General features: G+C 40.3%; 1 protein-coding gene across 7 annotated transcripts in view; it reads right to left on the reverse strand.

Moving 5' to 3' along the window:
• Positions 1–26,902, reverse strand: part of KAT6B (lysine acetyltransferase 6B) — a 452,508-nt gene that overhangs the window by 32,974 nt on the left and 392,632 nt on the right. For all 7 annotated transcript variants that reach the window (XM_029609550.1, XM_029609551.1, XM_029609552.1 and 4 more), the window contains one exon: positions 24,209–24,302. In XM_029609550.1, coding sequence (XP_029465410.1) covers positions 24,209–24,302 — 94 coding nt within the window. The remainder of the gene's footprint in view (positions 1–24,208; positions 24,303–26,902) is intronic.

Raw genomic sequence — 26,902 nt, forward strand, 5'->3', positions numbered from 1 at the left:
GGGGGAAGAGGCTGGGGGAGATGCTGGGCTGATGTTGTTGTGGGGAGGAGTGCGATGGGAGATGCTGGGATGGGGGAGGGAATGAACAGAGAATATGGACCAGGTTGGGGGAGAGAGAGTGATGGGTGAAAGAATGAGAGGAGAAGCTGGGCTGGGTGGGAAAGAAAATGATGGAAGAGAGGCTGGTGTGCGGCGAGAGTGAGGAGATGCTGCACTGGGGTGGGGGGAAGAGAATGAGGGGAATATGTTGGGTGGGAGAGAGAGAAAAAGGAAAGACCATAGCAAAAATAGAAAGAAAATGTATAGACCACCTGATCCCAAGCTAAGGAACACCTCCTCTCGAAGTATTAACTGGCAGCCCACCCAGACCCTATTCTCCTGGGGCCTTGCTTGGATTCCCGCTAATCACCAATGCAAGTAAAAACATATTTATTTATTTATACATACTTATGTCAGTGAACTGTGTGTGTCAGTGAGCAAGGGTGATTGAGTGAGCAAGCAGATGCTAAGAGTGTGTGAGTGAATGTGTGTGTGTGGGTGTGTTAGTAAGCATGTGTGTGAATGTGTGTTTATAAGCAGGTGAGCATGAGTATAAGCATGTGTATATGAGAGAGCGCAGAAAGTCTGTGCGCACGACAATCTCAGGATGACTGGAATCAAAAGTTCCCAAGTTTGGAGAGTGGAGGATATTTTTATCCTTATTAGTTTTAACTATTGGATGTGTCTGCTGTTTTGAAATATATTATTGGTGATGGAAACTTTAAAAACTTTTTATATGAGTTTTTAATTAATGGGTATCTATTCATCAACTCTTTTGAAATATTTATTATTTTTATTAGTATTGTTTTACTATTATGAATGTTTATATTTCTTGATTTTATTGATATTTTATGAGAAAGGGGATATTTCCGTTTTTCTGTTGCATTGCATATAGAGTGTGGCTTGTTGCAGTTTCTATTTTGGATTTTGTCTGCATATTTCTATTTGTACTGTATGGTCTCCTTAGTCTGTATTTGGTGAGAATCTTTTTGTACTGCATGTGTGACTGAGGTGAAGCATTCTGTTAGGATGTAGTGTCTGTGTAGAGATCATAAGAACATAAGATATTTATTTATTTAAAATCTTTTCTATACCGTCGTTTGGTTGTGCACCATCACAACGGTTTACAGAGAGGCGCATATCTTTAATGTTCAGCTCGGGGGACGCTGTCTTACAAGGTAAGATACATGTTACATGTTTGACCTGTTCGATGTAAACCGATCCGATATGTTTTTTTACTATGAAGGTCGGTATAGAAAAGTGTTAAATAAATAAATAAATAAATAAATGGTTTCAATAATACAATCTATATGAAAGATTACATGGATCTTATCCCTATGTATGATTAATAGGGTAACCATGTAAGTATAGTACTTTATACTGTCTCTGTCTATCATTAGAATTAATGTATGAGAGAAAATAATAAAATATGCAAGTACACTGTGTGACTTTGGGCCTCATTTTCCAATATCGCATTAGGGGGCGTTACCAATGCAAATGAGTCTTCTTTCGTGTAGTGGGGAAACATCGCGTGCGGCGATGTTTTCGCCATTCGCGAAAACATTAGCACCACACACGATGTTTTCCCAGTGTGCGATGATTCTTTCAGTCTTTTATCGCGGTGCACGATATTTGCCGGTTTTTGGACTTCAATCATCGCAGGCCACGATAGTCCCAGACAGCCTGTTTCAGGCTCCCGGGGGGAGGGAGGGAGGGAGAGAGAGAGAGAGTTGGGGGCCACTTTCGCATTCCACATGAGACCTACGGACAGAACAGTGGTCTCTAGTGCAGATTTGCTGGCCGTCGGAGTGAGGACGCTCACTCCAAGAGGAGATTTGGGCAACATTCTCTCCACCTAGCATGTTGTTGCCCAGGTAGAGTGTCCATCAAGCTAGGTAGGGAGAACGTTGCCCAAACCACTTCTTGGAGTGAGCGTCCTCACTCCGACGGCCAGCAAATCTGCACTAGAGACCACTGTTCTGTCCGTAGGTCTCATGTGGAATGCGAAAGTGGCCCCCAACCCCCAACGCTCATATCTAATCCCCACCCCGAGTTAGTAGGTAGCCCTCCCATAGGGATTCAAATACCTATGTAGGGCATAGGCACTATAGTAAGGCGCTCGCTCTCTCTCTCTCTCTCTCTCTCTCTCTCTCTCTCTCTCTCTCTCTCTCTCTCTCAGCCTGAAACAGGCTGTCCGGAACTATCGTGGATGGCGATAATCCTTTTCTGGCCCGTAGCGCAGTCCATAAAGCGAAGTTGAGGTTGTAGTTATTAGCCGCGATAGCAGCCACGCTAACACTGCGGCTGTTTCGCCGCACACGATACACAGGTTCCCGCTTTACATATGCTCCGCCCCAACTCCGCCCCCTGAATACCAAATGACTAATTCGCAAATCGCGTTAACAGCTGTTAACGCGATTTGCGAATTTATCGCACGCGGTAAAGTGCTTGGAAAATGAGGCCCTTTGTGCTGTGTGTTGATGTTCTGTTGCCTGTCATATTTCTTATTCTCCATCAAGCCCAGCATCCTGTTTCCAACAGTGGCCATTCCAAGGCACAAGTACCTGGCAAGTATCCAAACATTAAATAGATACTATTGCTTATTAATTACCATAATAGCAGTTTATGGATTTAACCTCTAGGAATTTATCCAAAACTTTTTAAAACCCATTACACTAACTGCCATAACCACATCCTCTGGCAATGAATTCCAGAACTTAACTATGCACTGAGTGAAATAAATTTTCTTTGATTTTTTTTTAAATGAGCTACTAGCTAACTTCATGGAGTGTCCCCAAGTCCTTCTATTATCTGAGAGAGTAAATAACTGATTTACATTAACCTGTTCGTCCTATCATGATTTTATAGACCTCTATTATATCCCCCGTCAGTCGTCTCTTCTCCAAAATGAACAGCCCTAACTTCTTTAGCCTTTCCTCATAGGGGAGCTGTTCTATACCCCTTATTTTGGTCACCTTTCTTTGCATTTTCTCCAGTGCAACTATATATTTTTTGAGATGTGGCGACCAGAATTGCACACAGTATTCAAGGTGCATTCTCACCATGGAGCGATACAGAGGCATTATATGACATCCACCGCTTTATTTTCCATTCCCTTCTTAATAATTCTTAACATGTATTATCCAGAATGACACCTAGAATTCTTTCTTAGGTGGTAACTTCTAAGATAGAACTTAACACTGAGTAACTAAGCAAAGGTTATTTTTCCCTATATACATCACCTTGCACTCATCCACATTAAATTTCTTCTACCATTTGGAAGCCTAATCTTCCAGTCTCACAAGGTCATCCTGCAATTTATCACAATCTGCTTGAGATTTAACTACTAAGCATAATTGTGTCATCTGCAAATTTGATCACATCACTCATTGCACCCCTTTCCAGATCATTTATAAATATATTAAAAAGCACTGGTCCAAGTATAGATCCCTGAGGCTCTCCCACTGTTTACCTTTTTCCACTGTGAAAACAGACCCTTTAATCCTAATATCTTTCCTGTCTTTTAACCAGTTTGCAATCCACAAAAGGACATCTTCTATCCCATGGCTTTTTGTTATGATATCGAGGTGTTTGGTGGATTCTTAGGAGCAACAGTGATAATGACTCCCACAGGGAGGAGCCCTGTAGGGAACTGTAGCACCAGGCTAGACTCAGATGTACAAACACAGAGAATATATCTTTATTATGCAGCTTTTATGGTTCGCCAGAGGTGGCAGTAGAGAGTGGATTAGATAGCAACAGTCTGTGATCCTCGGCAGAGGAGACCCGTCCCACAATGGCGGTGTAAGGCCCCGATGCAGGTAACCAGTGAGGTGCTGTAGGAGAGTCAGACTGGCAGATGTTATTGCACACTCTCTTGTAGCTGAGTAGATAGAGTTCCCTATAAGCAGAAGAGAGAGGATAGGTAGCAACAGTCTGTGATCCTCGGCAGAGGAGTCCCGTTCCACAATGGTGGTGTAGGGCCCGATGCAGATAGACAACAAAGAGCTGTAGATGAACAGACTGGGAGAAGTAGTACTCACTCTCTGTAGCTAATAGGTGGTGTTCCAGCAGGTAGAAGAATTGGTAGCAGGCACCAGGATAGACACACAGGCCCTCGAGGAGCGAGTACCTGGATTCAGGATAGGCACCTGGAAATAAGCAAAGGGCCCCCGAGGAGCGGGTACCCAAGTTAGAAGAACCCCGGAGGGTGAAGATAGCTTCCAGCAGCAGCAGAGCAGCTTCAGACAGGAACAAATCCAATCCGTTGCTAACTCGGCGAGAATCCGCAAATGGACAACCTTTTGTAGTCGGAAGCAGTGACGTCACTCGAGGGGGACGCCCCCGAGGTCCGTGCCAACACTGCTACACGACGTGAGACGTGCGAACTTGTGCGCCCTAGGAGGCCTTAGGTCAACATGGTGGGACGTCACGCCAAAGCCGCTCCGGGGACACCGGAGGGTGACGATTCGGATGCCATTCTCCAGAGGCTGGTGGAGAAGGCTGAAATAGAGGTGAGGCATGTCGGGCGAAGCCATCTGAGACCGACGGACGCAACACACTTTAGTTTTCTTAGAAGCCTCTTATGAGGGACTTTGTTGAACGCCTTCTGAAAATCCAAATACACCACATCTACCAGTTCACCTTTGTTGCTTCAGGAGGAGGGTAGAGAGGACTGGGCTGCCCCTTTTTCGCTCACCGGCCAGCTTTCATTGCTTTGGGAGGAGGGTAGAGAGGACTGGCAATCCCGAGCGTAGGAGAACCGTCCACTTCCTGGTACCTGTCATTTCAAATGACAGGTACCAGCGCACCCAGGTTACTGTATAGGCGCTGTATAGCGCTCTATACAGTAAAAGGGATTACGCGGGCCTAACCCTTCTCAGACGCTTCTTGGACGCGGCTTGCATTTGCAAGCTATTTAAATACAGTAACGAGCGGTAGGTAAGCCGGACTGTGCATGCGGCAAACGCGGGTGCGCTCGGCACTAACGCAGCTCTTCCTACCGCTCCTTACTGTATCGGCCCGTTAGTTCGGACACCCAACTTGATGTTTATGTAGGTATGCTTTATTGCATTTGTTTTTTGGAATAAAAGGTCAACAAACAAGTTTATTTATTTATTTATTTATTAACTTTTATTTACCGACATTCGTGAAACACATCATGCCGGTTTACATAGAACTCAATTGGGAGATACAGTATAACAATATAACAATATAACAGTATGACATTGAAACAATAGGATGTTACTAAAACGAGAAGCAACAAACAGAAAAAGCAAAAGCAAAATACAACAAAATAAATAATGTTAAAGGAAAACGAGGAGTGTAGGTGATATGTTTTTACTGATCTAATTTTATATATTTTTGGCTAGCTTTCAAGAACTATGCTCTCTTCTGCACTAATGTGATGAAGTATGCATACTTCTCGAACACTAGTTAAACTGGTATTATTAATCCAACAAGAAGGTATTCCCTACAACTTATTTGTTGAGTTTTATTTCTATGTATTAAAATGTAGTGTAACAAAGCCGTAGAAGAGGAATGTATATTTCTAAAATTATATTCTCTGTAATTTTGGGCTTGAAGCAAAGCGTAGAAAGGCAAATTCACACTTCAATAAAGCGTAAACCCCCAACTGAGCCTATCAGGAAGCATTCTGATACCACAGCAGTTCACACACAGAGGTTAAATGACAACCACTGTGCATGGCTGCCAAAAGAGATCAACTTACCACCAAAATTCACATTTTTGTTGAAAGGCCATTTCCTTTTAAGAATGTACTAGTTTACATTTTAATACTACATATTTACTAGGAAGCATTTCAGTCTAGCTGAATTTTGATTTATCTAAAGTAAACTGCTACTTTAATACCACTCAAACAATTTCAGCAAAAGTATCTACCTTATCAACGATTTCTTGTTTACCTTTTTGCAGTTAATGCACACAGTACATCTATTTTCTTTAGATTATTAAACTGGAAGTTATTCCAATAATGCTTTTACCTTCTGAAATAGAAATTCCAAGGCAAATACATTTGATCAGGCTCATCGACTATTTTTCTTTAAGCTGGCTTTAAGCAACTATTAATGGCTTCTATTTAGATAAGAAATATTGCATCGTTAATGAAACTAAGAAACTGTAGGACTTACCTATTGGTTCAAGGGTCCTAGCACAATGCACATCCAGAAATGCACTCATTCAGTCTATGCAAGTTTTGTTTAACAGTACCTAAAATGTTATCTAAACTAAAGTATTCCTGATATATCACAGATGTATTAAAATTATTGAAGTTCACAGTTGATGGTATAATTTTATTAGTGTTATATGATTACAAAATGCTGAATTTAATTGCACTGATCATTTAATTTACCTATATGAAATTGGTTTGGTAATTATTGTGAGTAATAAAACTGCTAAATGAATATAGCATGGGATTTTTAAAAGTAAGATTAAAATTAAATTTGGGCATTTATTCCTTTTACTATTAGACTTATGGCATATTATCTTATATTGATGTCAAAAAGATATAAATTACTAAGGACTAGGAAAATTTCAGAGGAAGAGGATGCTGAGCCCAATTCCTCTGGACTCCCCTTGCCCCCATCTGTTGTCTGAGGCCAAGCTTGGACCTCAGACAACAGATGCCATCAGTTATCAATGCCACTACGAAAAAAACAGCTCCAGGAACAAAAAGAGGAGGATTTGAGAGGTAGAGGTGGCTGAAGATAACATCAGCCTGACTCCTCATGGCTCTAGGTGACTGGCATCATCAGTGGCCAACACCGCTATGAAGAAAGCTGCCCCAGAGGCAATGTGCAATGAAGTAGTGTGATGAGGGAGAATTTTCCTTTATGTGCCTCTTTATACAAAATGGAGAGCAAAACGAAAGACCCAGGAACACCCCCCCCCCAACACGCACACACACTACCACCACTACCACCACATGGATCCACTTGCACTCACACCATCTTTATCCCAAACTGTGCTTCAATAAACCCCCCAGCCACCTCTCCTACTACAACAATCCCATGTTGAGCAGATATGCCCCCTATTCACACTCCTAAACCACTGAGTCAAGTAAGATACCATAGAACCACTATCTCTCCCCCAGAGAAGCTCAGCACACAATGGACAAGAACACTAGACATACTACCTCCCTTCATTCTACTAACCGAAGATGATGCTGACATTCTATGCCTAACAAACTGGATGCAGGATACATACACCCCCCACACTACCTTCTCCAAATCTGCCCTCAAGGTTTCTTGTCTGATACACCAAGAAGAAAATGAGGTGAAGGGGAATCAATAATTCACAGAGAAACACTGGGCTTGACCCACTCCCCAAATGGGAGCTTGAGGCAATAGAAACCATTTTCATACCTGCTGATGTCTACCATAAATGGAGAATCTTCTTAGTAGATCACCTACCTTCTGGCACAGGCAAAGCTCTGCATGATCTTCTGGCTATAAAATACTAGAACATGCCAGGACCTTAGCCCTGAGAGACTAACATCCATATGGATGACCCAGAGCTAGCCTTCATATGTGATTTTCTGAACTTGACAGATGCCTTAGAAATGATCCCACTTCATTGATAGACGAACTCATGTCCTAAACCACACACTTGACCTGATACTTGCCCCACAACATCTGCTGTAAGAATTATCAATCAAAAGCACACTGGTCACCCAGCTCTCATGGACAGATCACCACATAGTGCAATTCAAATTGATGCCACTTCCCTCCAGAACAATTAGTGATACCAAATTCACAAAACTAGTTAGATCAACTGCGCACATCAACCCAGAGACCTTCCTACAAATCCTCAAGAAACTGGATGTTACGTTGCTACACACCAGCCTCCTCACTAGTTGACTCCTGGAACACAGACCTCAAATATGCCATCAGTATTATTGCCCCCATGAAAGACTGCCATACGAAAAACCCCAACTGATTCATACCAGAACTAAAGGAGTTAGAGTAAATGGGAAGAAGGTTATAATGCAATTAGACAGAATGACTGCAGATAGAAATAACTGCAGATGACACTAGACATACCACAGAGCTATCATGGAGGCAAAAAGGCTTACTATTAAAAAATGATTGACCAGTCAAAAAACTCAGTCAGAAAGCTATTTCAAACAGTTAAGAAGCTACTAAGTTCCACCCACCCCCACCCCCACCCCCTCCCTATCCCCTATCTTGACATTGGAAGCACATCGCAATAAGCTGGCAAATTTCTTCTCTGATAAGATTACATATATTTGGAGAGAACTGAAGTGGACTGAGCCCAGGAACACTGGCTTAGATCCTCCTACACGCGCACTACCTTTCGCCCTCAGCTAGAGAAAGTCATAGATGCCCTTCTCTCAAACAGAGAAACTTGTCTCTCCTGGATAATCAAGGCAGCCAAATCATGGCTACTCGATTGCCTCTAGCATACTGTAAACGCATTATTTAACAGAAGATAACTCACCAGACTGCCTAAAAACAGCAATAGTGAGACCAACCTAAAGAAACTCAACCAATCCCTAATGAGCTCAAACCTATCACTTCTAAGATTGATCATTAAAAAAGCTGAACTAGTACAGCTATCTGGATTTCTTGCTGGCCAAAAAGGGCCTGGACCCATATCAATCAGGCTGCAGGCCATATTTCAGCAGAGAGACTGTACTGATGGGACTATCTAATGCAATATGACTATGCATGGAGCAAAGGTATGCAACTTCCAAAATCTCTCCTAAATTGTTTCGCTGGAGTCAACACAATCCCACCATCATGCTCTTTTTTGTGGCATATCGCAGGGATCTCTCTCCTATAGCCAACACTCTTTACTATATGCATGCCCTCCCCCACTTCCAAATAAATTCATCAGAGACTAATGGATTACTTACTACTCACAGGCTGATATTTGGCTACTGGTCCCTCTTGGCTTAGACCCTAACAAAGAGATGGCCAATCTTAAATGCATAGAAAAAAATCTTCAACTGGCTGTGTCAAAATAAATTTAAAAGAAATCCACAACAGACAGTAGAACTCTGGATATAAAAAAAGAAAAAAAAAAGTGGCAAACTGAACTTTGAGGTGATCCTCAAAGAGATAACTCTTCCTTTTAACTGTCTAGTTTGCAGTCTGGGATTTGTGCTGGACTCCAAACTCACCACTGAAACTTAAATCCTGGCAGAGAATCAGCATTCTTTCAGCTAAGTATACTGTAATACCCCTCACCTCTACTTTGAAGCACCTCTGGTGTAGTCTCACACATCATGCTGCATCCCAGGAACATGGCTGAACTTCATGTAGTTCCTGTGCCCCTTTTATAGGAACTGCTAGCTGGATTTCCTGTGACATGCACCAGTGACATCACATCCTGCCTATTATAAGGGAAAGCTCAGAGCCATCTTCCAGAGCTTTTACAAGTCTCCTGCTCTTTTTGCAGTGTGAGTTGCTACAGCATGTTCCTGCCTTGTTCCAGGTTTGTTTCTGCATGTTCCTGCCCTTCCTTGTTCCACTTACCCTATCCTGTCTGTCCTGCTATGTTTCTCCCCGTGGCGTGATTTCTTGATATCTTGATCTTAGCCAGGATGACTTCACCTTGCTCACCACCTGTCTTGACATCAACCTGGACCCTGAAGCTGTTCTGCCTGCCTCAACCTCAGCCAGCCACTGGCTTCGCTTCTTCTATCCGGCCTGGAAAGCACTGCTGGCTGCCAGAACCCGTGAGCTCAACCCAAAGGGGAGGTAGATGGTCAGGCAGATCATCTCATCTTGTGGCATATCAGCTGCCATCTGTTAAGACCTATCTTGTGCTCGCCAAGATAGGCAGCACCAACTTTACAATGGCCCAAGGGCTCATTACCTCCACTCCATGACACACACTTCACCACCTTCACCCCTTCTTTGATTACCTTCTCTCCCTTTTCTCAGCTAGTTCTTAATAATCTCTGTCAGCTGTAATCGTATGAAATCAGCAGCTTTATGCTGCCTCAAGGAATTAATCCGTCAAACTCCAGCTGCTATTGACTGTAGAATGCTGAACTGTTATGCTGGCATGTGCTGTTTAATTTAAAATTGTTAGACAACAAGACGTTTTTAAAGAGAAAGGGGTTTCACAAGGCAAACAAATGATATTAACAACAAAAACCGGTTCACTACAGAATCCATTTATGAAAAAGTGATACTTGATCTAGTACTGACATATGGGCATAATATTATTGGTGTCAAGATAGGGAACAATGTATTTCTTTACATTTACAGTATAGATCACTTGTCTCCAAGGAGCTAAGTGATTTACAGTTAACATAAAATAGCATTAATCCATAAAATAAAACAAAAGACATCTTACACTGAAAAATCGATGCACTCCTCTATATATTGGGGCTGACTTAAGAGGGGGAGTCCCTTACAAAGTTTAGTAAATAGGACATTGGTTTATATTAATGGCTATTTTGGGAGCGGATTTAAGACTAGAAGTATTTACAGAGCTGTTTGAAAAAGTCACTGAACTACATCATGCAGATTTAAGAGAAGCGGTACTTTATAGAGCTGTTGGCAGAGCAGTTTGAAAAAGACGCTGTATTATATTATTGGTTTCTAAACTCTTTTTGAAAGAACAAAGAATTAAAATATTTTATGCCCATGATGTGGATCTTCATCTACTGTATTATCAGCAATGTTAATGTCCACTGAATGTATTGCTCATCTAAATGGAAGTGTTTTTATGGCACTGGGAATTTGATAAGGTATATGAATGAGACATAAATGTAGAGTGAATGGTTTGATTTATTTTATTCAGATTTCAGATCTGTTTTGGAATTATATTTAGAAAAAGAGAATTTTAAATCTATATTGGGATTCAATCATTAGGTTTTTTTGGGTGTGGAGCTACTTCTATTCTCTCCTATTTTGTAATTTATTAATATAAGTGCCAGTAAGGTTATATTATATATCACATAATGCCCCAACATATAAGCTACTCTTTCTCATGATTACACAACATCGACAATATCCATAACTATATAAAATATCAATCAGCAAAGATCCCCTCCTCATGCTTGTGTGCATCCACTGACTTATGTAAATGGGCGCATGTAAATTTACTACTGTATTTTATAACCTGTGTGGATACGATATGTACAGGTTACAAAATATGAATACATATGCATACACAAATGCTCATGTATGTAAAAATCACGAGCCATTCAAGTTTGGACTTATATTGAAAAATAGTGGCACTTAGCTGGTTAAGTCTGAAAAGCGCTACTTGGCTCATCTAAGTAGCGCTTTTCTAACTTATCTGGGTATGTAAGATAGCCAGATAAGTCTAAAAAAAATGTGCTACTTATCCAAATGAGTTCACATTTGTCCATCTAAGAAGCAACAAAGTCTCTACTTAGACGTTTAAGTTGGAATTTAGCTGGATAAGTGTGCGCAAATGGTAAACCCATGTATTTCTACTTCTAATTTTATGTTTAAACTGTTAATTAAAGAACAGCAGTTACATCCAACCAAATTTTAAAGGGAAATGAGAGTAGATTTTAGTTGCATTATTTAGATGCATTTACCCCCCTAATTTGGCTTGTACATGCATAAGTCAGGGGATTTTCTAATATCCATGCGGCAATAAAATAACCAGTTTTATTAATTAGTCAAGCAGTTCACCCAATCCATCTGCAACTCAAGAAGACCCTCCTGGGTCTTCAGCCTGAAGTCCCCCCATTTCACTCAGACCCCCTTCACACACTCATTTTTTCACTTTTAAGATGTTATAATCATTGCCTCCTGATATTGAGCAGGAGTAAATATATGCAAGTAAAGTGTCACATTTATATTCATAAATTGATTCTAAAATAGCAACTTACTCACTTGTATGTTGGCTCCTCCCTGGAACGCCTCTGACCTGCCCCTTTTTTATATGTGGAAATTTACTTAGGAACCCTGATTTGAGTGTGTATGTTGCATTTTTTAAAATAGCATATACTCGCATATATGCTATTTTATGCGCACAAGTGCTATTCTTTATGAGCCTGATTTTAAAAAGCATTTACACAATTAAAACTCATAATAAAAACTTTTTAAAATATATCCAAAGCAAGAAACCTGTGAGGGAGTTGGTTGGACCGTTAGATGACCAAGGGGTTAAAGAGGCTCTTAGGGAAAATAAGGCCACTGTAGAAAGACTAAATGAATTCTTTGCTTCCATGTTTACTAATGAGGATGTTGGGGAGATACCAGTTCCGGAGATGGTTTTCAAGGGTGATGAGTCAGACGAACTGAACCAAATCACTGTGAACCTAGAAGATGTAGTAAAGTAAGCCAGATTGACAAACTAAAGAGTAGCAAATCACCTGGACCAGATGGTATGCATCCTAGGGTACTGAAGGAACTCAAAAATTAAATTTCTGATCTATTAGTTAAAATTTGTAACCTATCATTAAAATCATCCATTGTAAGCTATTGGGCTTACACTGGACATTGGAGGGTGGCCAATGTACCGCCAATATTTAAAAAGGGTTCCAGGGGCGATCCGGGAAACTATAGTCCAGTGAGCCTGACTTCAGTGCCGAGAAAAATAGTGGAAACTATTCTAAAGATCAACATCATAGAGCATATAGAAAGACATGGTTTAATGGAACACAGTCAACATGGACTTGCCCAAGGGAAGTCTTGCCTAACAAATCTGCTTCATTTTTTTTGAAGGGGTTAACAAACGTGGATAAAGGTGAACCAGTAGATGTAGTGTATTTGGATTTTCAGAATGCATTGGACAAAGTCCCTCATGAGAGACTTCTAAGAAAACTAAAAAGACATGGGATAGGAGGCGATGTCCTTCCATGGATTACAAACTGGTTAAAAGACAGAAAACAGACAGTAGGATTAAATGATCAATTTTCTCAGTGGAAAAGGGTAAACAGTGGAGTGCCTCAGGGATCTGTACTTGAACCAGTGCTTTTCAATATATTTATAAATGATCTGGAAAGGAATATGACTAGTGAGGTTATCAAATTTGCAGATGATAAAAAATTATTCAGAGTATTTAAATCACAATCGGATTGTGATACATTACAGGAGGGCCTTGCAAGACTGGAAGATTGGAAATCCAAATTGCAGATGAAATTTAATGTGGACAAATGCAAGGTGTTGCACATAGGGAAAAATAACCCTTGCTGTAGTTACACAATGTTAGGTTCCATATTAGGAGCTACCACCCAGAAAAAAGATCTAGGCATCATAGTGGATAGTACTTTGAAATCATTGGCTCAGTGTGCTGCAGCAGTCAAAAAAGCAAACAATGTTAGGAATTATTAGGAAGGGAATGGTTAATAAAATGGAAAATGTCATAATGCCTCCATCTAAGTAGCAACAAAGTCTTTACTTAGACGTTTAAGTTGGAATTTAGCTGGATAAGTGTGCGCAAATGGTAAACCCATGTATTTCTACTTCTAATTTTATGTTTAAACTGTTAATTAAAGAACACTTCATTTTTTTGAAGGGGTTAATAAACATGTGGATAAAGGTGAACCGGTAGATGTAGTGTATTTGGATTTTCAGAAGGCGTTTGACAAAGTCCCTCATGAGAGGCTTCTACGAAAACTAAAAAGTCATGGGATAGGAGGCGATGTCCTTTCGTGGATTACAAACTGGTTAAAAGACAGGAAACAGAGAGTAGGATTAAATGGTCAATATTCTCAGTGGAAAAGGGTAAACAGTGGAGTACCTCAGGGATCTGTATTGGGACCGGTGCTTTTCAATATATATATAAATGATCTGGAAAGGAATAGGACGAGTGAGGTTATCAAATTTGCGGATGATACAAAATTATTCAGAGTAGTTAAATCACAGGCAGACTGTGATACATTACAGGAGGACCTTGCAAGACTGGAAGATTGGGCATCCAAATGGCAGATGAAATTTAATGTGGACAAGTGCAAGGTGATGCACATAGGGAAAAATAACCCTTGCTGTAGTTACACGATGTTAGGTTCCATGTTAGGAGCTACCACCCAGGAAAAAGATCTAGGCATCATAGTGGATAATACTTTAAAATCGTCGGCTCAGTGTGCTGCAGCAGTCAAAAAAGCAAATAGAATGTTAGGAATTATTAGGAAGGGAATGGTTAATAGAACGGAAAATGTCATAATGCCTCTGTATCGCTCCATGGTGAGACCGCACCTTGAATACTGTGTACAATTCTGGTCGCCGCATCTCAAAAAAGATATAGTTGCGATGGAGAAGGTACAGAGAAGGGCAACCAAAATGATAAAGGGGATGGAACAGCTCCCCTATGAGGAAAGGCTGAAGAGGTTAGGGCTGTTCAGCTTGGAGAAGAGACGGCTGAGGGGGGATATGATAGAGGTCTTTAAGATCATGAGAGGTCTTGAACGAGTAGATGTGACTCGGTTATTTACACTTTCAAATAATAGAAGGACTAGGGGGCATTCCATGAAGTTAGCAAGTAACACATTTAAGACTAATCGGAGAAAATTCTTTTTCACTCAACACACAATAAAGCTCTGGAATTTGTTGCCAGAGAAGGTAGTTAGTGCAGTTAGTGTAGCTGGGTTCAAAAAAGGTTTGGATAAGTTCTTGGAGGAGAAGTCCATTAATGGCTATTAATCAATTATACTTAGGGAATAGCCACTGCTATTAATTGCATCAGTAGCATGGGTTCTTCTTAGTGTTTGGGTAATTGCCAGGTTCTTGTGGCCTGGTTTTTGGCCTCTGTTGGAAACAGGATGCTGGGCTTGATGGACCCTTGGTCTGTCCCAGCATGGCAATTTCTTATGTTCTTAACAGCAGTTACATCCAACCAAATTTTAAAGGGAAATGAGAGTAGATTTTAGTTGCATTATTTAGATGCATTTACCCCCATAATTTGGCTTGTACATGCATAAGTCAGGGGATTTTCTAATATCCATGCGGCAATAAAATAACCAGTTTTATTAATTAGTCAAGCAGTTCACCCAATCCATCTGCAGCTCATGAAGACCCTCCTGGGTCTTCAGCCTGAAGACCCCCATTTCACTCAGACCCCCTTCACACACTCATTTTTTCACTTTTAAGATGTTATAATCATTGCCTCCATGGTGAGACCGCACGTTGAATACTGTATACAATTCTGGTTGCCGCATCTCAAAAAATATATAGTTGCAATGAAAAAGGTACAGAGAAGGGCAACCAAAATGATAAAGGGGATGGAACAGCTCCCCAATGAGGAAAGGCTGAAGAGGTTAGGACTGTTCAGCTTGGAGAAGAGACGGCTGCGGGGGGATATGATAGAGGTCTTTAATATCATGAGAGGTCTTGAACGAGTAGATGTGAATCGCTTATTTACACTTTCGAATAATAGGACGACTACGGGGCACTCCATTAAGTTAACAAGAAGCACATTTAAGACTAATTGGAGAAAATTCTTTTTCACTCAACACACAATTAAGCTCTGGAATTTGTTGCCAGAGGATGTGGTTAGTGCAGTTATTTATTTATTTATTTATTTATTTATTTAATGATTTAGCTGGGTTTAAAAAAAGGTTTGGATAAGTTCTTGGAGGAGAAGCCCATTAACTGGTATTAATTAAGTTGACTTAGGGAATGGCCTCTGCTATTACTGGTATCAGTAGCATGGGATCTTCTAGGTGATTGGGTACTTTACTTGCCAGTTTCTTGTGGCCTGGTTTGGCTTTGTTGGAAACAGGATGCTGGGCTTGATGGATGACCCAGGATGGCAATTTCTTACATTCTTATGACATCTATTTGCCTTTTTTCCCCTCAAATTTGGGGACTAGTAATCATTGTGAAGTATAGCTCAACATAAGATTCAGATCAGATCATAACCAAATTTCACTAACAAAAGGGTCCTGAATTTCAAAAGGGCTAACTTCATAATTCATTATGCTGAAGAAGGTTTACTGGGAACCAAAGATCATAAGAGCACATAAACTGTATTAACTGTATAAGCCAGGTCACTGAGGACTGGGAAGTTGGGGGATGCTCAAGTGTCAGCAACTTACAATTACTATGGTTATTTTAAATAGGGGTCTAAACCCAAGCCTTCCAGGACACTTAATCCTCCTCACTTATATCTTCCGCTCTCAAGTAATCCTTCATTGCGGATTCCACTGTCCATTCTCTACTTTCATTGTTCTTATGCAGTCCTCATCTCATCCTCTCAGAGATGATTTGTATGGTATTGTTGAATTTATCTTATAATGTTTATTGTCTAATGTTACGTTACGACCTGTTTTCCTGTTAAGTTGACACCTCTGTTCTTTGTATCACCCTGAGCGAACGTTGTTGTTGCAATGTAAACCGTTGTGATATGTATATTTTACAGGAACATCGGTATAGAAAAACTCAAAATAAATAAATAAATAAATAAATAAAAATCTTTTTTTTTTATATATATAAGCAAACATTTGTTTACCAAACACACAGTACCTACCCATACACATTTAGCACGGCTTATTGAACATGCCCCTTACAGCAGAAATACTCACTAGTCAAATTATCAATTAGGAAGGCAAGAATGGGTAACAGCCAAGAAGAGAACCTAGGAGTGAGTACTTTGCCTTAAAGTTACATGTCATGCTGATATTCTCACTATGTCAAGCAATAACCATTTCAGACACTCACATTATGCAACAATCGTGAACTTCCTAGTAATAATTTATAACATCAGCTAAAAATTGACTGTAGAAAGGTAGCAAACAGCACCCAAAAGTTATATGCACCCGGTCTGTCAATCAGAGTCATGGCTAGTCTTGTCCTCAAACAATGCATAGCTGTTTCCTTTTTGGTTCCAAGGATGCCAGAATACAAAGGAATCTGATACATAATGCTCAAAGCTGAGGTTGGCTGCACCTGTGACTGATAGACAGCAAGGCCCTGCAGGCCTGCAGAGCTTTTAGATGCTGTGCACCACCTTTGCTAAAAATTCTTCTTTAGTTGACACTATGTTATTTCTTGGCAGCAACTGGTTCCATTTAAACAACTTAGAGAGAGCCTTAAAAATACTTGAGAACATAAGAACATGCCATACTGGGTCAGACCAAGGGTCCATCAAGCCCAGCAACCTGTTTCCAACATTGACCAAGCTTGGGTTCCTATGTAGTATATTTTAGAAAAGGATTACAACAAAAATGTTTTATATTTTTAATTAACTTATTATTGCTAAAAACATAGCCAAAAATCAGACAGTCACAGAATGCTTAAGGGTACTACTTCTATGGGGATTATTTTTACAAGAACTATTTACTGACAGCATGAACAGAATATAACCAAACCAAATTTTTATTTTATTTAACAGTTTTTCTATACCGACATTAAAGTACACATCATATCGGTTTACATAATAACAAAAAGGTAGAAAATACAAATAACAGGGGGATACAATATTATAATGATTACAACTTACAAATGATAATATTGTGGTGTGAAACTGAAATCATGCTATATTCTGTCTTTTAAACAAGCATCCAGAATCTTTTCTATCCACTCAAAGTCACACCACATTCATATGAAACATTTATTAATCCTGCACCTGGTTTTGACCTTTATCTCTATCCACTTTCATCCTTACTCCAAAACAGCTAAAGTTTGTATGTAACCATATACTGCTATGTTCATAATGCCACATCAGAAAGCTCTTTCCTTATCTACCTGAACAAAATACATTCTGATAGATATCAGAGAATGAGACAAATCATACCCAAGCCTGTTAACAATCCTTGTGACAGAAGATGAATATGAACTTCAGTAATCTTGTTTATTTAATTAAAAATATTCAAAGTCGTTGCTAAAAACACAAGGAGAAACGGACATCTAAATAACAGATGAAATTTAATGTGGACAAGTGCAAACTGATGCATATAGGGAAAAATAATCATAATTATAGGTACACAATGCTGGATTCCATATTAAGAACAGCCACCCAGGAAAAGGATCTTGGAGATATTGTGGACAATACATTGAAATTCTCAACTCATTTTGTGGCGGCAGTCAAAAGCAAATAGAAAGTTAGGAATTAATAGGAAAGGAATAGAAAATAAAACTGTGAATATCATAATGCTTCTGCACAGATCTGTAATTTAGAATCCAGTCAGTGTATAAAAGTGCATTATACATTCCACTAGCCAATAAGGAGGACTTCTTTTGGCAAATGTTTTTCCCATCCTGTTGGGATAAAAACATGAATAATTAAGAAAATTGATGGTAAGATCAAGTCCTCTTGAAGTAATATGCTAGGGCTCGCTTGCAGACCTAGGCGTAAAGAACCCATTCCTCCGTTGTGTGCATGTGGTCTTGGAAAGAACATTGGCAGCATAATAGTTCAATGTGGAATGAAGATACTGCTTTCAGAAGGCATTTAATCTGAGTGCACAGAACTCTGTGGCAAAAAAAAAAAAAAAAAAATAGCAGGTATGATGGATAAGAAACCAAAGCCTTTTTTAATTTGATTACTTTCATTCCGAAGTGACGGCCAGAAAAAGCAACACTTTCTAGGTGAGAAACTTCAAGTCCACTGACTCGAGAGGTTTGAAGGGAGGTTCATGAGTTGAGCTAAGGTCCCAAAGCATTGGAGGTCTACTGACCGGAGGCTTGGCATGCATTCTTGAATTTACACACAAAGGGATGGAAAGAGATTGGAGCCCCATCCACTTGCTGATAATAGACCACAATGGCCCTGAGATGTACTTTAACCAAAGAAATGCTGAGGCCTGAGGATAAAACGAAGAAAGGTTACTGAAGTAAGTCCCTCAGGCCACAGAAGAAGAGATCCAGCCAATTGGCCTCACACCATGTAGAGAACCCTCTTCCTCTTGAAACTATAGGATTTTGTGGTTGAAATCTTCTTAGCTGAAATCAGCACTTCCTCAACCTCTCTAGGAATCAGCAAGGAGGAGATTACTGAACATTCAACATGCATGCCTTGAAGGCTAGTGATGGCAGATTTGGATGGCAGAGTCTGCCACCCTCCTGGACAATGAGAATCAGAATTCCCCAGGGAACTGGAGGCTTAACTGACAGAGAGAGGAGGTATGGATCCACACTTGCTGTGGCAAAGTTTTGGCTATGAAGATTAATCTCGCCTTGTTCTGGAGGATCTTCTGGACAGACCTGCCAATGAGAGGAACTGGCAGGTATGAATAGAGTAGACTGATGTTCCAGTTTAGCAAAAAGCATTGGGAGCTAATCTGTAATTGCTCGGATGCATGGAGCAGAACTATTTCAATTTTCTGATATCCTCCGAGTCAAACAGAATGATTAACAGCATCCCCAATAATGGAAAATTTGTTGCATCCTGATCCAAGGACTATTTGTGGTGGTGTAGAATTCTGCTGTGAAAGTCTGCTAATGTACTCTGGATGCCTAGTAGATATACCTCCAGGAGAAGTACATTGCGATGATAACCCCATAATCAGATTGAGAGCGCCTCCATGCAGGGAGCATACGAGCCTGTACTCTCCTTGCTTGTTTATATTGAACAGTCACCTGATTGTCTGCCTGGATCGACATTCTTATGTCTGAGAATAGATGGGAGAAAGCCATTAGTGCATATCAGTTGGTTTGCAGCTCCAAAAAGTTGATTTTTGGGTGACTCCCCGTTTGGGACCATGTCCCTTGAGTCCATGCTGCATCAGTGTGTGCTCTCCAACCTCTGGGGAAGTGTTGGAAGGAAAGGTCACTTGATGGGCTGGGACGTGCAATGAGAGACATAGCACCAGAACGTCTGGGTTTATGCATCACTGCAGGAATTCTTGCATCTCAGAAGTCACAAGTTCTTAGTGGGATAATGACTGAACTGATCCCATTGACCTTGGAGGGATCACTGCAAGCCATGTATGTGTAGATGAGTCAGAGCAACTACATGTATGACAAAGATAACACTTTGACAACCAGTTCTCTTGTATAAGGAACCTCATGAAGCCCCTCACATTTTCAGCTCTTTTTGCAGGTAGAAATGCCTTCTCCTGAAGCGAATCTATCCAGGATACATGAACTGGATTCTCAGGGTTGGGATCCAGTTGGACTTTGAGAAATTGACCAGGAATCCCAGAGACTAGAGAAGCTGAACTATCACGTGGAAAGACTCGAGTACCCCCACTGGAGAAGGGCCCATCACCACTCAATCATCCAAGTATAGGAGCATGCAAACTCCTGGCTTGAGGAGCTGTGCATCCACAACAGTGATACTTTGTGAACACTCTCAGAGCTGCCAAGAGGCCAAACAGGAGTATCTTGTGCTGGTAGTGCATGCCCTCTACAACAAACCTGAGGAACTGTTAATGGGTGGGGTGAATGGGAATGTGCACTTAAATGTCTTTCAGACCCAAGGTGCATTTCCAATTCTTTGACTAAAGAGCAGAATCATCTTGAAAGAATTTATCTTGAACTTCTCCTTGACCAGCAATCTGTTCAGGTTTCACAAATCCAGGATGGGTCATAACCCCCTGGACGTCTTAGGGGATGAAGTACCCACAGGAGTAGAATCCCTTGCCATGCTCGCAAGGAGGGACAAATTCCACAGTCTTCTATTGAAGAAAGGAGGCTACCTCTAGCAGCAGCTCAGCCAATTGAGAGGGTTTGGAACTGAAGAATGATCTCTATTTGATTGGAGAAAGGCGTGAGAAATGCAAATGGTAGCCATATTCCATAATTTGCAGGATCCACTTTTCCTTAGTGATGCAAATCCATTCTGGCAGAAAAGACTGTACTCTTCCCCCACAACAAGGAAGGTGAATCTCAGAAATGTGAAAAACTGGCCCCAGGTTTTGGCTATATCCGTTGCTGGGCTCTCAGCTGCCACCTCTCTCTCTGCCAACCTCTAGCTGATAGCCACAGTGGCAATGCAAGAAGGGCTTAATGTTGTTGAAAAGGACAGAAAGACCACCTTTGGAAACGGGACATTTGTAAGTGAAGAACTGGCTCCTGGCTAGACCAGGCTGGTCTCTCACTGTTGTAGACAGTGTCTGCAGAATGCACTGGTGCTTCTTAATTAGCACCACCGTTCTTGCACCTTATCCCTTAAATTCTCACCAATACAGGGAACATTTGCCAAGTGGTTGTGAACAACCTCTCAGAGCCCACTTTCTCATAGCCACATTAGCCTCCTAGTATCTATAGATACTGCTGAGCTTCTGGCCACATTGTTGAAGGTCTCATGCATGGAATGGACAAAGTGCTTCCTACAATCATTCACATTCTCAATGGCATACCTAAACTCATCTTCCAACACCCAAATGGGTCCATCCACACTGGGCAATGAAGTAATAAATGACGCCGAATATGAAATCAGGGGCACAGAAGTTGTGACCTCAAAAGCATCTGGTTTTGATGCACGCCACACCGGCTATGCCAATGTTTTTTTGCTAACCAGCCTTAGGACTTACCATTGGCATCCTGGAATATGCTATCATGCCCCACATTGATGAGACAGATAATGCTCTAGATGACGCTGGAACTAGAACATCCGTGAAAAACAAGTTACTCAGTGCCATAGGAAAGGAAAGAAACCTGCGCCAAAGGGACCACCTCTCTTCTTGGTACTGAGATCAGATCTGCCCCAGTGGATTCTGCTTCAACAGCGCTGGCTTCTTTGACGACAAGGGAGACATCTCTCATACCACTAAGGTGTTCTTTTTGGCTTCTCAACTTGTACCTTCTGCTTCCATGCCTTGCTTCCATGCCTTGCTCAACCTCTGACTGTGGTGGATCTGGGAACCAGTGCCATGGTGGCATGGGGGGAAGCGTTCCCAGCAGATTTGCGGGAGTACGAAGATGTAGAACTCGCTCTGGTGTGACTGATGTTTCTTATGGTGCTGGAGGTCTAATAAAGGTTTGTTTCAGGAGGTGGAGCAGCTCCTCTAATCACTCCTGCACAGTGGCTTCTGGCTCTTCCTGAGGGCACATTCTGCAGGGCTTCCACCTTCCAGGTGAGCTACTGTTGCGCCTGTGGGAACATCTGGCCACAACTGATGCCTCATGGTTTGGGCTCAGGCAGGGATAACAGACAGAGAGGGAGTCCATGGTGGACATGCGGTATTCACACCCACAGGTCTTAAACGCACTGATTGTGGGTTTTTAAGCCTTCGATTTCTCCATCTTTTTTCTCTATTTCTGTAGAACTTAAAAGTTCTATTGAGGAGCTTCCAAGTCTGTGATGACGAAAAAAAAACAGCTCCACAAGCTTGAAATCCAAGTAAAAAACTATAAGGCAATAAAATTACAAGGCCCAAAAAGAGAGAGACTAGGAAACACGTCCTTTCGGTAGGGGCTCATGAGAGTGTCCATGCGCGGGAATTCCCGTGCATGCTCAGACTTTATCTGAGCTCTGAGAATTGTGTCCACATTGGCACCATCAGAGGACATCACCACAAGTTATGGCTGATTTATGCCTGCTTCTTGAAGGACAAATTAAAATATGTTACTAATATACTCCATCATTCATCAAAATGCATTATGGATTTAATACATGTGTTAACACCATAACGCATGCGAAAAGTATGGTAATGCATAGGAATAACGCAAATTTGGGGGGGGGGGCGGGATCAGGGACAAGTTTGGGTGGGATTTAGTTAAATTAGGGGCAATATAGCACTGTGCGATAACAAAGCATGCTATCACACGGTTTTAATGCTGGAAATAACCACACCTTTTTTCCTGGCGTTAGGCTGTGTGATATGCCCGAAGTGGCTATAACGAAATTTGCGATACATTTTTGGAATTGCATTTTGGCCATTTCTGGGCTTGGGAAGGGAGAGGGGAGAGAGGGAGAGGGGGCAGGGGAGTGGAGTCGGGGAAGAGAGAGAGAGAGAGAGAGAGAGAGGCTCTGGGGGGGCCTCACTGTGTGCACCTATTTATATCTCTATAGGAGGGCCATCTAATAGGTTGAGGTGAGGTGTTAGTGGTGGTTTAGGGGCCAGTTTCACATGTAGAGTTCATCAAGCTAGGGTGAGAGAACATAGTAGAAATGTCATCTTTGTAAGACTTTTCTCACTCCAAATGACGTCAAATGTTCACCAAGGTGTACTGTGCTGTTTGTACGTCTCACTCTACATGCGAAACTGGCCCCTAAACCACCACCAAAACCTCACCCAAACCTACTAAAAGGCCCTCCCTATAGAAATATAAATACTTCCCTACTAGGAGGGTCTTTGTTCTACAGCATTTTCAAAAGTGGCATGATTCGAAGGCCTTTTAGAAAGCACACTTTAAATATGACCATTGGGGCACTTATTAGAATCTCTTCCAGTATATAGCTATTCTCTTTTTATTTTATTAATGACACGATTGACTAGTAGTATCATTGTTCTGCTATACAGATACATAAACATCAGCAAGGTAGTTCCACATATCAATAGAACTGACCAAATAAGAAAAATTTTAAAACAAAAATCAAGAGTAAAGAATTGACAACTTCAAGATATTCATGAAGACATTTTTACAACTTTTCTGAATATGTTCATGGCACTTATCTCTTTTTCCTAGTGAACATGATGAAATAATTTAAGATGGTCAATTCATTCATTGTAATAGAGTTATGTAAGCTATTACTTTCACCAGTTATACAGTAAAACAGTAAATATTTCACCAGAAACTTTTCTACCATACAGTATGTAAATGTAAACAGAATTTGCACTATCTATTAATATAAATAGAGTTATTTAAATAAAATAAGGGGTAGGGAAAAATTAATGGAGACATTACTTACCTGATAATTTTGTTTTCCTTAGTGTAGACAGAAGGATTCAGCATCCCACCCTCTGCTGCCACATAAGTGTGTTAATAGTCCTCTTGTGTGGTTCTGGGTCCCAAGGGATTACTAGTAAGTGTTCATCCAGTACCTAGCTTGGGATACCTAGAATCTTATGTGAGTTATGTTTATGGTTGGTTGAGTACAGTTCTGGTTATCTGTTTTTAATCATATTTTTAATCAAGTTTTTGCTAGTCTGTTCACAGTTGCTTTTGAAGAGAATACTGGCAGGCTGGGGTCACTGCAGAGTTATGTATATTATGACATTGGCTTGCTTCGTCTCCATCTGCTGGCAGGAGAGCATAAACCCACTGGTCCTGAGTCCATCTGTCTACATGCTAGGAAATATGCTATTGCTTCTTATAACAACCATCAGATCTTTAGCTCATGAATATAAATGCAGTGTATCACTTACTGAAGTCAATGAGAAAACGTCCAAATCCTTGCCTTTGGTACTGGGGCATGATCATTATGCAGGAGACATTGTACTTTTGCTGGCAAAGCTTTTCCTGAGGGAAAGAGAAACAGATCAAATAAGTCAAAGATTGCTGAAGTGAGCAATTCACTGCACCTGCAAAATATTCTACTAAAGTGATCAGGCATTTCAAGCCAATATCAAAACAAACATACAGAACATTTACAGATCACAGGAGAACACAGCATCAGTCACTTGAGCAAGGCTACGGTTTACGTCCTTCAATATTACAGACACCATAAGAAAGCTAAGTTGTTCACCTGTAACAAGTGTACTCCTTAGGCACCAGGATAAATCAACCACACAAGTGTATTATGCCATTATGCCACAAGTGTATTATGCCATTCAATGGCAGTGAGATGGCAAAGCTCTCTAAATCTCAAAGAAACTAAGGATTTCCTGAGCATATATGGATTTTCTCGTGCAGCTGCCTGCCACACGATTTTTCAACTCTAAAGGGAGGTGGGAGAGAATGTGTGGCTGATTTATGCTGATGAGTATGGAGAACACCTGATACAGGTGAGCAACTAGGATAAGGTCAGCTATACAAGTGGGGAATCCCAAGGTGAGGGGTGTGTATGATTATTTTGTTTCTTGTGAATCTTAGTAGATCGTTGCAACTCATAATTATTGTCTGTGGTTATAGGTCAGAGTTGAAGGAATCAATTAAATAAGTTTTTGAGAACTGCCTGGCCAAAACTGCTGTAATGAGCTGTAAAAGAAAGGATGAAAGACAGAGCTTTGCAGAAATCTGCAGAAGCTGAATCAAGATGTGCCAAGGAAGCTTCCATGTGTAAAGTGAAAGCCTGATGGACTTTTACTTTACTTTGAAGATGTAGTGATGACTAATTCTAACAAAAGGAGATGAAATTAGAAGGAAGTAATAAGGTCGTATCTGTAACAGAAATCCCTTGCTTGACTGGGTTAAAAGACACAAACAGTTGTGAGGACTTTCTATAGGATTTTGTTCTTTCCAAAAAGAATAATAAAGCTCTTCTTCAGTTCACTATAAGAGCTTGTTCAGCTTCACGGGCATGAGATCTTGGAAAGAATGTTAACAATACAATTCAGTGTTTCAAATTAAGTTGAAAAACCCTTTCTAGAAATTTGGGTCAAGTTTTAAAACTACTGGATTGTGAAAAATTTGCATATCAGGAAAGCATTAGACCAGGGCTTGCAATTTGTTTACTCTTCAGGCAGAAATAACCGTACTAAAAATAGACTGAAGGGACCATTTTTTGAAATCAGTGGTTATCAACACATTCATATATACAAGATACAGCACACTGTTTGAGATCCTTAGTCTATTCCCGTGGCCAATGGTGAAATTATTTTGGTCACTATAGACAGTGAAGCATTGCATATGTCAAAAAGTGGCTTTAGAGGTTGTGGCATTTATATTTATTTAAAATTTTTATATACCAACATTCACTATGAGTATCACATCGGTTTACATTAAACATGAACTTAGCTAATAAATGCTTTACATTTATTAACTTAGCTAATTTAAGATACTCATACCAGTTAACAGTAGTTTACTGGTATGAGTATCTGCACATCATCTGCGTATATGAAATGTGGAAGTTTAAGGTCAGAGAGTAGGCTGCAGAGGGGTAATACATTAATAATTTAATTTGTTTTACATTTATTAACTTAGCTAATAAAATGCTTTACATTTAAAGTATTTCAGAGACCTGACCCTCAACGGATTCCCAATGGATTTATAGTTGTTGTAGCTGAATTAGTATTTGAAAATGTTTTTCTTTTGCACATCAGTTTTACCAATGAGTACTTGGTATAGCTATGGGGTCCTCAATGGACCTCAAATGTAGCTAACCTTTACAGCGCAGCCTTTGATGAGAAATTTATCTATACCTCTGCATGGCAGCACAAAATCATTTGTTGGCTCAGGTACACAGATATCTTTTTTATTTGGATTTCAGCTACGAATGAACTAATATTTATTTATTTATTTTTACAATTGATAATACTTTAGAACCAAATTTTGTGATTTACAATGCCATGCCATCAACATTTGATTATCTACTTGGATGTTATGATACAATACGATAAGGGGGACCCTCTTATAATACTGTCTTTAGGAATTCTATTGGTAGGAGCAATCTTAAAATTTGACAGCCATCATCCATGTCCATTTAAACTGGGGCTTCAGTGAGCCAGTTTTTCCACATTCAGCATATCTGTTCTGATTTGGAGGAATTTAAAAAGCAAGCAAGTATATTAACATAGCATTTTTTGGATCATGGATATCTTTTATCATCTATTTAAAAAAGCTTATAAACAAGCATTATTCTCACAAAATGGTTTACATTTTCAGATATATAAACAAAGCTGCTAGTATTGTATCTTCAATCAGATGCCATTGGCATATTTTAGCCTTATATAATGTATTCAAAGAAATGCCAGTTATTGCTTATTCCCGTGGACTGAATATTTGAGAGTGTATAATACATTCAGCTTTATTATACATCATAAAGCCTTGAAATCAACAACAATTTATGCATGTACCTTGTTATAAGTGTGATTTTTTTTTAATAGTACAGTAGTAAGGAGTGAGCAGGTTTATCCTGTTCCCCATTACAGAGTCAATCACAAAAGATCAACAGATTGCAC

This window comes from Rhinatrema bivittatum, chromosome 7 (genome assembly GCF_901001135.1).
Source record: "Rhinatrema bivittatum chromosome 7, aRhiBiv1.1, whole genome shotgun sequence".
In the NCBI taxonomy this organism is placed as follows: Eukaryota; Metazoa; Chordata; class Amphibia; order Gymnophiona; family Rhinatrematidae; genus Rhinatrema; species Rhinatrema bivittatum.